Genomic DNA, 12,562 nt, shown 5'->3' on the forward strand with positions numbered 1-12,562 from the left:
ACATTCATAAGCGGTTCATCCAGTAATGATGTGCTAAACTGCATGGTCTTAAGATTTAAAAACACTTTTAGATTTATGCATAGAATTTACACGTTCCCGACCGAGCAACCCTATTACGTAACATCGAGCTCGAGCTGTCGCGAGATTTGGCTAATGCAAGTGTCAGAGTGTCAACAACGGACAGGCAGCAGCAGCGCTGTCCGGAGCAGGGAGGGGGAGTGAAGAGGCACTTTAAACGTCCGGTGAGTTTGGACGGATTTCACATCATGTAACATTACATCTCGCATTGAGCGGAGCTCACTGTTGGTGTTTGTGAAGCATTTTATATTCTTACTCAGGGGAGTTTATAACCACAGTTATCGTTAGCATTAGCTTGCTAACGTGTAGTGTAAATTCTCCAAGTGAGCTAATGGAGCTTCGCCTAGCAGTTAGCTTGAACACAGCTAGCTTATGTGTGAGTGTGAAAATATGTATGTTTTTACAGTTATTTGGCTTGAATTATCCCTGGTTCTGTGACGCTAATTTACATATTCGCTCTAATGTCGCGTTTAGTGTGAATAAAAGTGATACATGTGGTAAGGACAGGACACATTGCGGAACATCTCTGAGAAAGTCAAAGCAAGCAAAGATTATGCTTTGTATAGCTCAATCTGTCTGCTGCGAAGAAATACAGTAAAATCGGTGCTTACCCGTTCGATGGCAACACAGAAAGGGTTGCGTGGTAGCTTGTATTGGTTGTGCTGCCTCATCGTTGAACGTTTTGTCCCAGATCATCCTGCAGAGTCCAAAGCAAAACCCTTCAGATAGGCCGATAGTGCTCGGCCTGTGTGTCCCTCCTTTCTAACCAGTTGTTAAGGTGACGGGTTCAAGCGGTTTCTGTCACAGGTGAGCTCAGGGGATTTCCCGTGATATCACAGGTTTTCCTTCTCAACAGGTGCAAGGTCCATTTCCTTAATTTAACCAGATTTGACCTACTGATCTAGACAGCAGCAGCGTAGTTCGAATTTACTACTAAAAACAGAGTGAATCACATTAAATCATATATTAATCGGGTATAACATTATTACAGTGTAAACAGCCTTGACCCTTCAAAGCAATGGACTCTACCAGACCCCTGAATGCGTGCTTTGGAAATTTGGTACTAGAGTCTTTGCTGCAGAGTCACAGTGGATCAGACTAGAACGCCCAGAGATGGTCAATTGGATTAAGATCTGGGGAATTGGAGGCCTAGACTACACCTCAAACCACCCCAGAACCCTCTTGTGTTTTGTGACAGGGTGAATTATTCTGCTGAAAGAGGAAACAGCCATCATAAAATATTATTTTCAGTGACAGTGTGAATGGTTCTTCAGCAATACCCTGGTAGGTTGTACGTGTTAAAGTAACATCCACATGGATGGTGGCCCAGAATATTTAAAGTTTGTAGTGCTCACCCATGTGTTACCTGCGTAAGTGATGCACATGAACCCAGCTGAAACCCCCTTCTTCCACTGCTTCAAAGTCTGGTTTAGATGCTCAGTAGGCCATTGTTAGTTCTTTCAGCTGTCAGCGGTCACCATGTGCACTCTGACCACTCTGCAGCTATTCAAACCTACTGTATTTGCAGTAAACTGGGATTCCCTGCATATTAGACACCTTTTCCTACCAGTTAAGCTACAGTAGCTCCTCTGGTGGATTAGACCACTCAACAAGCCCAAGTTCGCTCCCTGCCTTCATCGACGATCACCAGATCTGCAGTTTTGGAGATCCTCTGACACTGACAAGTCATCACAATTTGGCCCTTTTCAAACTTTCTCAAATCCTTATGCTTGACAATCGTTTCTGCTTCTAACACATTCAGTTCGAAAACGATATGTTCACTTAATGCCCAGTATACCCCAGCCACTAGCAAGTGCCACAGTGAAGAAACATGAGGTGTTATTTGCTCCACCTTATCAGTGCTGCCTGTCTGGAGACATTTTCACCTTGTTGGACTGTACGCAAGAGTTTTTGCCCATTTTTCAAATGCATTTGGAGCTACTGGAAATTCAGATACTTCTTTCAAGATAATCAGCATGCCTCTTAAAACGCAAGTTGTCATCAATTTAAATCCTGAAAGTTTGAAAGTAGCTCTATTTTCTTAACCGTTCCTCAATAAAATATCCAGACCTTTCTTACTCTAAAGTAAGCAAAAGACTGCATAGATGTAAAGAAAAGGGCTTGGGGTAATAGTTTACTCTGAGTGGTCCTAAAAAGCCATATTGTTTCTTGCTGTCCCTTGCAGAACGTTGTTTGAGATGGGGGATGATCGACCCTTTGTCTGCACAGCCCCTGGATGTGGGCAGGTAAAACTTCTCCAACTCGCCATCCTCTTAAAAAAATGATCCTTTCCTTGCATTCTAACTTTTAGCTGCAGAAATAACTTTAGTTTCTTCCATTACACGAGCAAAGATTTATAGGCCTTTGACTAGAATGGCTCTGTGTAAATACACCCCATTGTACGCCTACACCCGTTTGATTTTGCCTCTTCCTTCTAATTCATACCGTAAACAAATAATTTCATACCCATGAAGTTACATCATTTTTCTCCCATGGTAGTTTATGTGTATATATATATATATAATTAGATTTTATTGCATATTATTTTCTTTCAACTTTGTTACATTTATTTCAGTTGCCTCAGTCGCTTTCTGCACCTTTTGATTTGACAGGTTAGGACCTTTTGAAAAAAGCAGAAAACAAAAAAGGTTGAACTGGAACAGTATGAAGAAGCAAAGCGGTTTCAATAGAAAAGGCTAAAATTCAGAGTGACTTTTAAACCAGCTATTATGTTTCATGTAAATAACAATCATCACAACCTTACACACACATGTTCCATTATTTCTACTTCCCCCAAAGCATCTGTTTGTTGTTGTGGAAGTAAAGCATTGAGATAGACGTAAAATTCATTTTTGTCTTTTAGCAAATCAGATTTTCTTTCAGAACGAAAATCAAGCTTGTGGCTCGATTAAGAGAACCACATATGCTAATTTTAATTTAAAAAAAAGAACCATCCTTTTGATTGCTGAAGGTCACTGTCCTCAGTAGCGCTGGCAGAGAGAACTGCCAAAGATCACTGCCAAATCCTTTTCTGTATTTTATTGAGATTTTACATGATAGACCAACACCAAGTGGTGCATAATCGTGACTATAACACAAGACATGGCCGTCCACCTAAACTGACCGGCCAGGCAAGGAGAGCATTCGTCAGAGAAGGCCTCTAATGTAATAGTGGAGGAGCTGCAGAGATGCACATCTCAGGTGGGGGAATGTGTTTCCCCTCCTTGTGTTACTTGTGCAATCACAAATCTGTCTTTTCTTTTTGAAGAGTGGCAAAATAGGTCCATTGTATAAAGATAGCCATAATATGTTCCATTTAAAGTGTGTCACAAAGTAGTGCCATTCTCTTGGGAAGTCTGAAGATATTTGAAAGAAGGTGCTCGGTTCAGATGAGACCAGAATAATTTTTTTTCTTGTATGCAAAATGTAAGACATGTAAATTACCTCTGCATACCACCTTGACCCCACTGTGGAAGGGACAGCATTATGCTGTGGGTATGATTTATTTTATGGGGGATCTCTGCTGAAACATGAGCCAGATAACTGGATAATTATCACGGCGTTGTAGAACTTTGTTGCATCCCGAGGATGCAATTCAGCCATTTGCTCTGTCGTGTGTTGGACTAAGGACACGTCCAACACACGACACGGGCTTTGTTGTTTGTTTTATTTTATATAAACCGGACGTTTCTGTTAATTTGAGTTATCGTTTCTTTTATTATATAGTTACTATACATCAGTTCAATATTATACGCATTGCTTCTTTTTTGACATAAACTAAAAAATGTGTCTATAAAATTTGCATATGCTATAAATTAAGGTTAATACAAAATATATTAGTGACAGTCCAGTTCTCAGTTTTAAAAACTATAATAATGCTAAAAGATTGAAAGTCACAATTGACCGTAAAAAGTTGTAAATGGATCATCCCTCCAGAAAAACTCACTGCTTTTCAGGCTTAAAGTGAACTTTGTCATTAAACTGCTATATATGATGAGCAATAATTAAGCACACTGCTATTGTAGTTTTTCTCAAGAACACCTACTGTTATTCATCTTTAAATGATCAAAAAATAAATAAATAAGCAGATTTAATTCATTCTTTAATTAATTTTTTTTTTAATATATGTTAGTCTTTTGTTTGCTCCCTTGTATCTGTTTTTCTCCTGTTTAATCTGTTGTCTCTCGCAGAGATTCACAAATGAAGATCACCTCTCGGTCCACAAACACAAGCATGAAATGACATTAAAATTTGGTCCTGCCAGGACCGACTCTGTTATTATTCAAGGTAGATGCAACCGTTTTGTATGTTATTTGTAGAAAATGCAACAAAGGCCATGTGTAATGGTTCTTTCCCCCATTGAAGACCTAATGTGGTTTTTATTTTTTTTGGTTTTCCCAGACCAGACTCCTACACCTACACGCTTCCTGAAGAACTGTGAGGAGGTCGGTTTGTTTAATGAGCTGGCCGGATCCTTTGATCAGGAGTTTGGTAAAACACAGGAAGACGAGCATAGAACAAAGCACCCTGTGAGTAAGCAGCCTGACTCAGGGGTGTAATATCTGTTTCTTCTTAATTTAGCTGTTGACCTTCTCATTACTCCAGATGATCTGACAGAGTTTATGCTTTTCTGGTCTTTTAGGCTGCACCTTTACAAACGCCCTCCGAAGTGAAAGATGAGGACGAGTCGTCCTTACAAGTCGATTCTTCTCCCCCTGACAGTCCGGATTCCTCGTCCAGCATGTCTGAGGACAGCAGGGACTCTAGGGTGAGACGAAGCTTGTAATGCATTTGTCGCTAAGTGCTGGATACAAAATTACAGTAATGCATGATTAAATACATCATCGTTTTCCCAGCAGGAGTTTCTCTCTAAGCCTGTGGCGAGCTCCGCCCCTACTCCGACAATTGTTCGTCCAGGTTCTCTCCCCCTCCACCTGACCGGTGACCCGCTACACCCAACTCTGCCTTCTCCGACGTCTGTCATCACACAGGCTCCACCCTCCAACAGACAGCTTGGGTAAATTACATTGTGTTCCCTTGCATTTATTGTCCTTGTGAATAAACATTGTGACGCTTAAGTAAGTTATCATAAAATGTAAAAATGTACACAGATCTCCCACAAGTGCATATCCACTGGTGAGGCACCTCCCTAATGGCCAGACTGTCCCTCTTTTACCCAGTCCTGTGCAGATGACTTCTGTTATATCGGTGAGTAAAGACTGAGAAGAACTGAACAGAGAGGATGGATGGGAAAGTTATTTCATTTACCCTTTTTGTTGTCTCTGGAAGCTTGCGAGGACAGTGAACACAGTGCCTAACATCCCTGGGATACCAGGACCTCCGATTGGGGGAGCCAGCAGCGGTTCCTCCTCCCCGTCTGGATATGGTCTTCACTCTGAGACCAAAATGGTAAGATTACTTTTTTACATTTTTGGTTATCAAATATACACCCCAATACATAAGAATATAATTGAAAAATGTTTTACTTCAATTTAAATCCTGTGTGTCTGTCTAAGTGTTTGTCAGTTAATTGTATTAATACAAATATCAAAACACCCTGGTTACTTTTCAAAGCATTAAGATATGACATAAGTGCTCTAAATAATATTTTAATACAGAAATGTCAACCTACTGAACGTGGATACCTTTCCTATTGGAAAACTAAATCATAATCCTCTTTAGGCGTCTCAATAGAGGGAATCTCTAAACTTTCCTGGGCTGTGCTGACTTTGGACATTGTAAAATACAATGGAGCATATTTCCTCAATTCATCGCTGAATGTGGAAACCTTAAGAAACTTGGATTATCCAGACTCTTGGACCTTGATTTCCAAATGAAATTCAACATTTACTTTCTTTTGAAAAGAGGACTTGGGACCACAGAGCAACACTCTGGGTCTTTTCCTCCTCAGCCCAGGTAAGACGCTTCTGATGTTGATTCAGGAGTTGGTGAACACAAAGAATGCCACAGTTGTAGCTCATGTCCCGGATACGTCTGTGTGTAGGTGTTGCTTCACAATCTTCTCATTGGCTGCAGTTAAAAGTTTCACTTTCCATTACTATGCTTGGATGCAGCACTCTGTGGGCTTACACGCTCCTTGTGGATCGGGCCAATGAGTGGACAACTGTCAAGTCAGCATTCCCCCTTATGACTCTGGAAGCGCTAGCATGGCAACCTTCTCTTATTGGTATTTATTATCTGTAAGCCATAATCATAAAAATTAACAGAATAAAAAATTGGGAATAGTATCACTTAGTACCGACTCAATATAAAATGAGTGTGACATTTTCAGTGATATTCTAATTTATTGGGATCTACTTGCGTAATGTTAAAATTTCTCATATTCTCCAATAGGCCTAGATGATATGGATAAGGGTTTCATATTGGTCTATATCAACAATTATTGATTAGTTTTTTTTTGTTTTTAATATCTGAAATACTAACAAACTGGTGATGTGAGTGTACTGTCTTATCCAGTTTTCACCAGTTTTCATTTTTAAGCAGTTATGAGACACAGAGGTGAAACCTTAAAGTGCTCCTGTGCAAGTTACTCAGCAGGTTGTTGCTAGGTAACCACAAGTTACTCAACAGTTCATTGCTAGGTAAACAAAGAATGAATGAGTTGGTTGATGCCAGCAACCTTGCTTTGCTAGCTTTGAGATGTTGAGCAGCTAAAGCTTGTCCTCTGCCTACATCCCCCAGAATGCTGTGCGGTCCTGGATCGGAGTTCAGTGAAATTGTGGAATATCCCATCGACCATATTCTGTTGATATTGACCTTGTTTCTATTGTTATTGATTTATCATCCAGCCCTACTCTCCAATTTGTTTTACAGCTCCATGACTGCTAGGTTCATTGTTCTGTCCAAACTGTGTAAAATGTGTGTGTGTGCATGATTGTCCTGTGTGTCTCTGTATTGCCCTGCCATGGACTGGTGACCCATTCAGGGTGTACTCCTCCACCCTTTCACCCATGACTGCCGAAGACTGGCACCAGAAATTTCTCAGGAGTTTGCCACTTACCTGGAGTGTTCTGCATGTGTCGTTATAGAGGCTGAAGGCAGCTCTGTCTCATCAAGGCCCGGCAGCACAAGATGGAGCAGGTGGCGGATCAGGATCCATCCCTGCTATCCCACAGCGACAAGAACAGGGCCAGCAGCCCAACCAGAACTCTGATACACCGTCGCCTGCACAACCTCAGGTACAGTAATTAGCTCGTTACACACTAACATCTGGACTAAGCGGCAGAGAAGAAGAAATGTTGATTCACAATAATGCGTAAAGTGACACTGTTACTCCAACTAATGCTGCTCTAGCATAGCCAGAAGTCCTTATATCCTGATGTTAACACACACACTGAAAACAGAAAAGCAATGTTTATTCTCGCTGTTGCTAAAATAACTCAACATATTGATAGCTACAGCAGTAGTGCGATCTGTAACATTTATTTGTATTCTGACTCATATCCCTAATAAAAAAGTAGCTTATCAACTCGCTGAAATAAAAAGCAACTCTAGCTGATATCGCCCAGGTGCTTGACACCTGTAAAGCACCTGTAGACAGGTGCTTAACAATGTTGGTACTGGTAGCAACTGGGATTTGCTACCAGTTAGCAACTGGGACTTAGTAAGGAGTTTTAAATCCCAGTTGTCTTAACTAGACAGATGGGTGCTTTTCCCTTGGTGTCTGAGCCACCACTGTTGTAAGAAGTCCTTTTTAAACAAGGTAAAAGTGGAGAGGCCTTCTTTTAGCCAGCTGATCAGCAATGTGCAGCTACAGGTGCGAGATGGATTGCAAGCAGCCAGAAAAACTCTGACTACTGCAGCACTTTCACTGTTTCCTCATTAGACTTTAACTGAGGCACATTTTGAATGCATGTCTTGCTCCACTGACGTGATTTCCCTTCGCTCGGAACCAGACATGCTGTAAACCCGCCTGCATGTTTTAGATGCTAAAGTTTAAGCACACCTACATTCCATTGGTGAGTCACTGAAACGCTTAAGGAGGACATGACAGCAGGCCATTGTTGTGATTTATTATTTTGAATTGTGCGTGTTGGAGCCAGAACGTCCAAGACAATCAGGACACTGTGCTCCGAGGAACAGGATTAGAAAGTTACTGCTGTAATGAAATCTCAACACTGTTGAAATCTTTCATTACCTCCTACTTTGAATTGAGTAACAACTTTAGAATACATCTGCTGTGAAGTACATGCAAACAGAAACGGTATAAAATATACTTTAGGTTCATACTTTGAAATTAATAAATGTAAATTACACATAAGGTCACACGAATAGTGCTGTATAATTCACTGTATAATGCACAAATAATTAGGCAACATCAAAAGAATGAATCATCTGAACTGTTTGTTCAGCTAAAGGAGTCAGTTATAACTGTTCTCTGACAAAATTGACATTTTTAAGTTAGTAGACCAAGATTACCATTTGTTACATCTAGAGGATTAGATTTACTGAAGATAATAACCTCAGTTGTATTTTTAAGTCTTAGAAAGATTATTTTCATTCATGGTTTGTTTTAGGACAGTGTTGCAAGGTACTAATGTCACTTTTCATTTTCAAAAACAGGTAAATGTGAATGTCCTATGCAAACCAATTAAATGAAGCATTATGCTGCTTAAAAACTGGATGACTGTGAACATTTGTCTAAGTCCACCAATTCTTATATAGATTTAGTCATTGACTTTGACTAGGCCATTCTAACTCATTATTATACTCCGATCTAAAGCATTTTGTTGCAACTCTGTTTGCAGCAATTATGCAGTCTATAGTCAGTTTTCTTTTAAAATTGTCCTGTAATTGTCTCCATTTATCTTCACCTCAACTGTGGCCAGCTTCCCTGTTTCTGTTCCCACAGCATTATTGAGCCACCACCATGGTTCACCATGGGGTTTTTTATTCATTGTAATATGTAACCATGTCTTGGTTACAGTTGTGCCATAATTATTATCAGATGATAGATTGAATCTGGAAGATCTTCAGCAATTTTGTTAATAACAGAAAGGTCCTTTCAGCATCTTCAGCTTTATCCCTCAGATGTCTGTTGGGTTCCTTTGAAGTCTTAGCAAAACAGCTATAGTTATACCATATCTTTTAAATCACATACAATTCTTTTCATATTTTCTTTTTTCTTTTTTTTTTTTTTTTATCCTTCAACGCCATAATTATTTGCTACTTTTGTGTCGGTCTTGCACACAAAATCCCAACAAATCATCTTGCAATGCAACATACCAAGGGGTAATTTACAAGTGATCATGTATATGTCTGCAAGTGGCCCACTTTTACCCCCCCTCCTCATTCTCCAGGTGTCCCCTGCTCAGCCAACAGGGGGACGGCGGCGGCGTGCGTCGGAGATGGACCCCGACGAGAGGAGGCAACGTTTTCTGGAAAGAAACCGGGCGGCCGCTTCTCGCTGCAGACAAAAACGAAAGCTGTGGGTCAACTCCTTGGAGAAGAAGGCAGAAGATCTCGCCAACATGAACATCTCCCTAACAGTAAGCCGTCAGCGGGCGCTGTGCTGAACATTTAAACGTGCTTTGTGACTGGTCTGGGGATGACTGAATAAATGGTGAATATTTTGTGTTGCCATCAGAATGAAGTGACTCTGCTGAGGAATGAGGTGGCACAGCTGAAACAGCTCCTTCTAGCTCACAAAGACTGCCCTGTCACTGTCATGCAGAAGAAGGCAGCTTTCTTAGGTAACCATTCAAGATCATTAACTAACATGTCACCTTGTTTTGTCACAACTTTTAGTCAGCTCTCATCCACCATCTCATCCATCTAATGTGTTATTTTTACTCGCTCACCTCTCTAAGGGTGAATGTTGCTCTGTCTGTCCATAGCTGCAGGAGGAGAGGAAGCCTCGAGGGAGGCTTCCACCGAACACATCGGCTCCCCGGCGGCGGTCATTCAGCACGTGCCGTCACCCGCCGCCGTGGCCTCGAGCCCGGGGCCCACCATAAATGGACTGAGCGTCCGGGCTGCAGAAGCGGTGGCCATGTCGGTGTTAGCCGGCATGGGCTCGGGCCAGCCTGGAGGGGTCGTCATCGCTCCGCAGTTGCAGCCAACCCCGAGATGATGTGCAGGCAGACGGCAGCCGGAATGAACTCGAGTGACATTCAGAGGCCGCACCGGCGCAAGGCTTGGTGTGAAGAGGGAACCCACCCTAACTCCAGTAGATACCATCCCTTTTCCCTCCTGAACATCCTACAGTAATCACACAAAGACCTGGCGCGGTACCTCCGCCAAACCCTCCTCCAACAGGCTCCCTTTTCAGAAACGCTTCACCACTCTGTGTATGTAAATATGAATTACGTGTCGAACACTTACTCTGCAGGGTTCGGGGTCAGTTATGACAGAAATGGTTTTAGATCCAGAAGAAAAATATGAAATGGCTTTTTAACCATTTAGTTATTTTATTTCAGCTTGGAAAGCAGCAACAGTCCAACTTCTTCCCACACTGGCTGTGATGAGGTTTGTTTCTTTCCATGCTAACAGTTTTACTGTAATATATCATGATTGTTTTTTTTGTTTTTTTTTTAATTTGTAAAAAAGAGTTTTGAACATCTGCATTTGTTCATATAACGTTTTTAGTTACATCTAGGAAGAAGATTATTGAATATGCCAATGTTTTTCTCAATAAATTTATATCTAATGGAGTTATTGGCATTAGATTACACCGGATGTGGGTAATATCCATCCATTTTTTTTCTACCCAGTTATTCTTGCAGGGTTGCTGGGAGGCTGGTGCCTATCTCCAGCGGTCATTTAGTAAGAAGCGGATGATCATCAGTCCCTGTTGTTAGCATAAATAATCCAAACATACAGAGAAATCAACTTAAATAACTCCAGAAATTAAGTTGTATGGAAATAAAGTGAAAAACTTAAAGAATAAGTGCTAAACGTAGAAATGTACTAAACTATATACTGCTTGGTAGAAAGGCTTTCATTGGTTGTGGCAGTTTCAACATTGCACAGATCTTCAGTTCTTTCCATTTATGTCAAGTTTCCTGTTTGGCAAGAAAGCTGACTCACTTCAATGTAATCAAATATACCTAAAAGAGTATAAATGAAATGAAGCTTAAGCATGTATTTTCTTCAGCAGTGGAGTCTTGTGCTGTGAATATAATGAGCAAAGAGGCCAGGCTGGCTCATTTTTTCCAAAATACATTTGATTTCATAACTAAATGTATGGATTAGGTTTTGTTGATTTCTTTGTCACCAACATCTGGTGGGAATTTTATGTCAGTACTCCATTTAAAAATATATTCACAGATAAAAATGTTGACATGTTTTTAATGCTCATTTTCAGTTGTAGTAAAATCTTTCCAGAGTGCTGTGAATGCAGTCTGGAAAGATTTTCTCTTCTTTTGTTATTTTATCATCTGTCATGTACTTTTTTTTATTTTATAAATGTTTGTCTTTTTTTTCCCAGTCAACTCTTTTAATAATAATGCACTCAATGAAAGTTGGTTGAGTTCACAACAAAACAAATAGAAGATGTGAACACAGTTAATTCTGTGATTGTGTGGCCCCCTTGTTTTTATTAACATGTAACCCATTTAGAATGGATATCATGATATTAGTCAATTGTATCAACCCCCTACTGACTGCATGGATTACTCAAGGCTGAAGAATACCACTGTTTGTATGTAGCCCATTATACTCTCACTGTTTTGTAACATCAATCTGTAAATGTGAAAACTGGCCCGGCTATTGGAATACTTTTAATTGATAATCAAAAGTGACAGGTTTTAAACCCTTTACCCAGACATTTCAGTTGAGTAAAGAGTAGTGCAATATATTTTTCTATTGAATATCAATGTTCTTGCTTTGAGCGGACGTGTGTAGTCCTGCTGCTGACAGGGTTTGCTCTATTTCAGTCAAACGCTACAGTTACGAGGTGACCAAAGGAAATGTGAAGAAGATTATTGTTGAGTGAATGGACTGTTAATCAGTGTACATGTTAGAGTTACAAATGGTCTGATTGGGAGCTTTATACCATAAAACTAGTGCTATTACATTATGAACCAGATTAATTATACATGCACGGTGCTTCTTTTGACTTTCTTTTGCAGCTTTTTAATATATGACATTGTTCTTCCACGACTATCGACTATCATCTTATTTTTTTCCTCGTTGCTGTTTTTATAACATGTTTTAGGCTTCTTGTTTTCTGTGGGAATGTTAAGGTGTTCTCCATGTGATTGTATGCACCCTTTTGGTTAGAGGTTTTTATTTTTATTTTTCTCTTAGTGTTTTACTACATGGGGTGGGAAGGGGGCATGTTGAAAATATCTGTGTGGAGTAAGTTTGTTCAATACTCAGGCCTCAAGATGGGAAATAACTTGTGTATAGTCTCAGCTAATAAATAAGTTGTCTTGGACAAACGATGAAATAAATTAATGTATAACAAAAGGTAAATGTGGGTTGTTGTTTCTTTTTGTTTGTTTTTTACCTATCTGGAATC

At 40.2% G+C, this 12,562-nt stretch overlaps 1 protein-coding gene across 4 annotated transcripts; it reads left to right on the top strand.

Moving 5' to 3' along the window:
- Positions 1–129: 129 nt before the first annotated feature.
- atf7b (activating transcription factor 7b) lies at positions 130–12,516 on the top strand. 4 transcript variants are annotated; one of them, XM_008410120.3, is made up of 12 exons: positions 130–242; positions 2,264–2,324; positions 4,269–4,365; positions 4,480–4,607; positions 4,721–4,846; positions 4,935–5,095; positions 5,190–5,286; positions 5,368–5,487; positions 7,128–7,277; positions 9,414–9,587; positions 9,686–9,791; positions 9,936–12,516. In XM_008410120.3, the coding sequence occupies exons 2-12, from the start codon at positions 2,277–2,279 to the stop codon at positions 10,169–10,171; spliced, it is 1,443 nt and encodes a 480-aa protein (XP_008408342.1). In that variant the 5' UTR covers positions 130–242; positions 2,264–2,276; the 3' UTR covers positions 10,172–12,516. The 4 variants fall into 4 exon arrangements, with proteins under 4 accessions (XP_008408342.1, XP_008408339.1, XP_008408340.1 ...); XM_008410117.3 differs by having other exon boundaries at positions 131–242; positions 9,399–9,587; XM_008410118.3 differs by having other exon boundaries at positions 131–242; positions 4,938–5,095; positions 9,399–9,587.
- The last annotated feature ends 46 nt before the right edge of the window (positions 12,517–12,562 follow it).

This window comes from Poecilia reticulata, chromosome 5, assembly GCF_904066995.2.
Source record: "Poecilia reticulata chromosome 5, P_reticulata-male-v2, whole genome shotgun sequence".
Taxonomy (NCBI): Eukaryota; Metazoa; Chordata; class Actinopteri; order Cyprinodontiformes; family Poeciliidae; genus Poecilia; species Poecilia reticulata.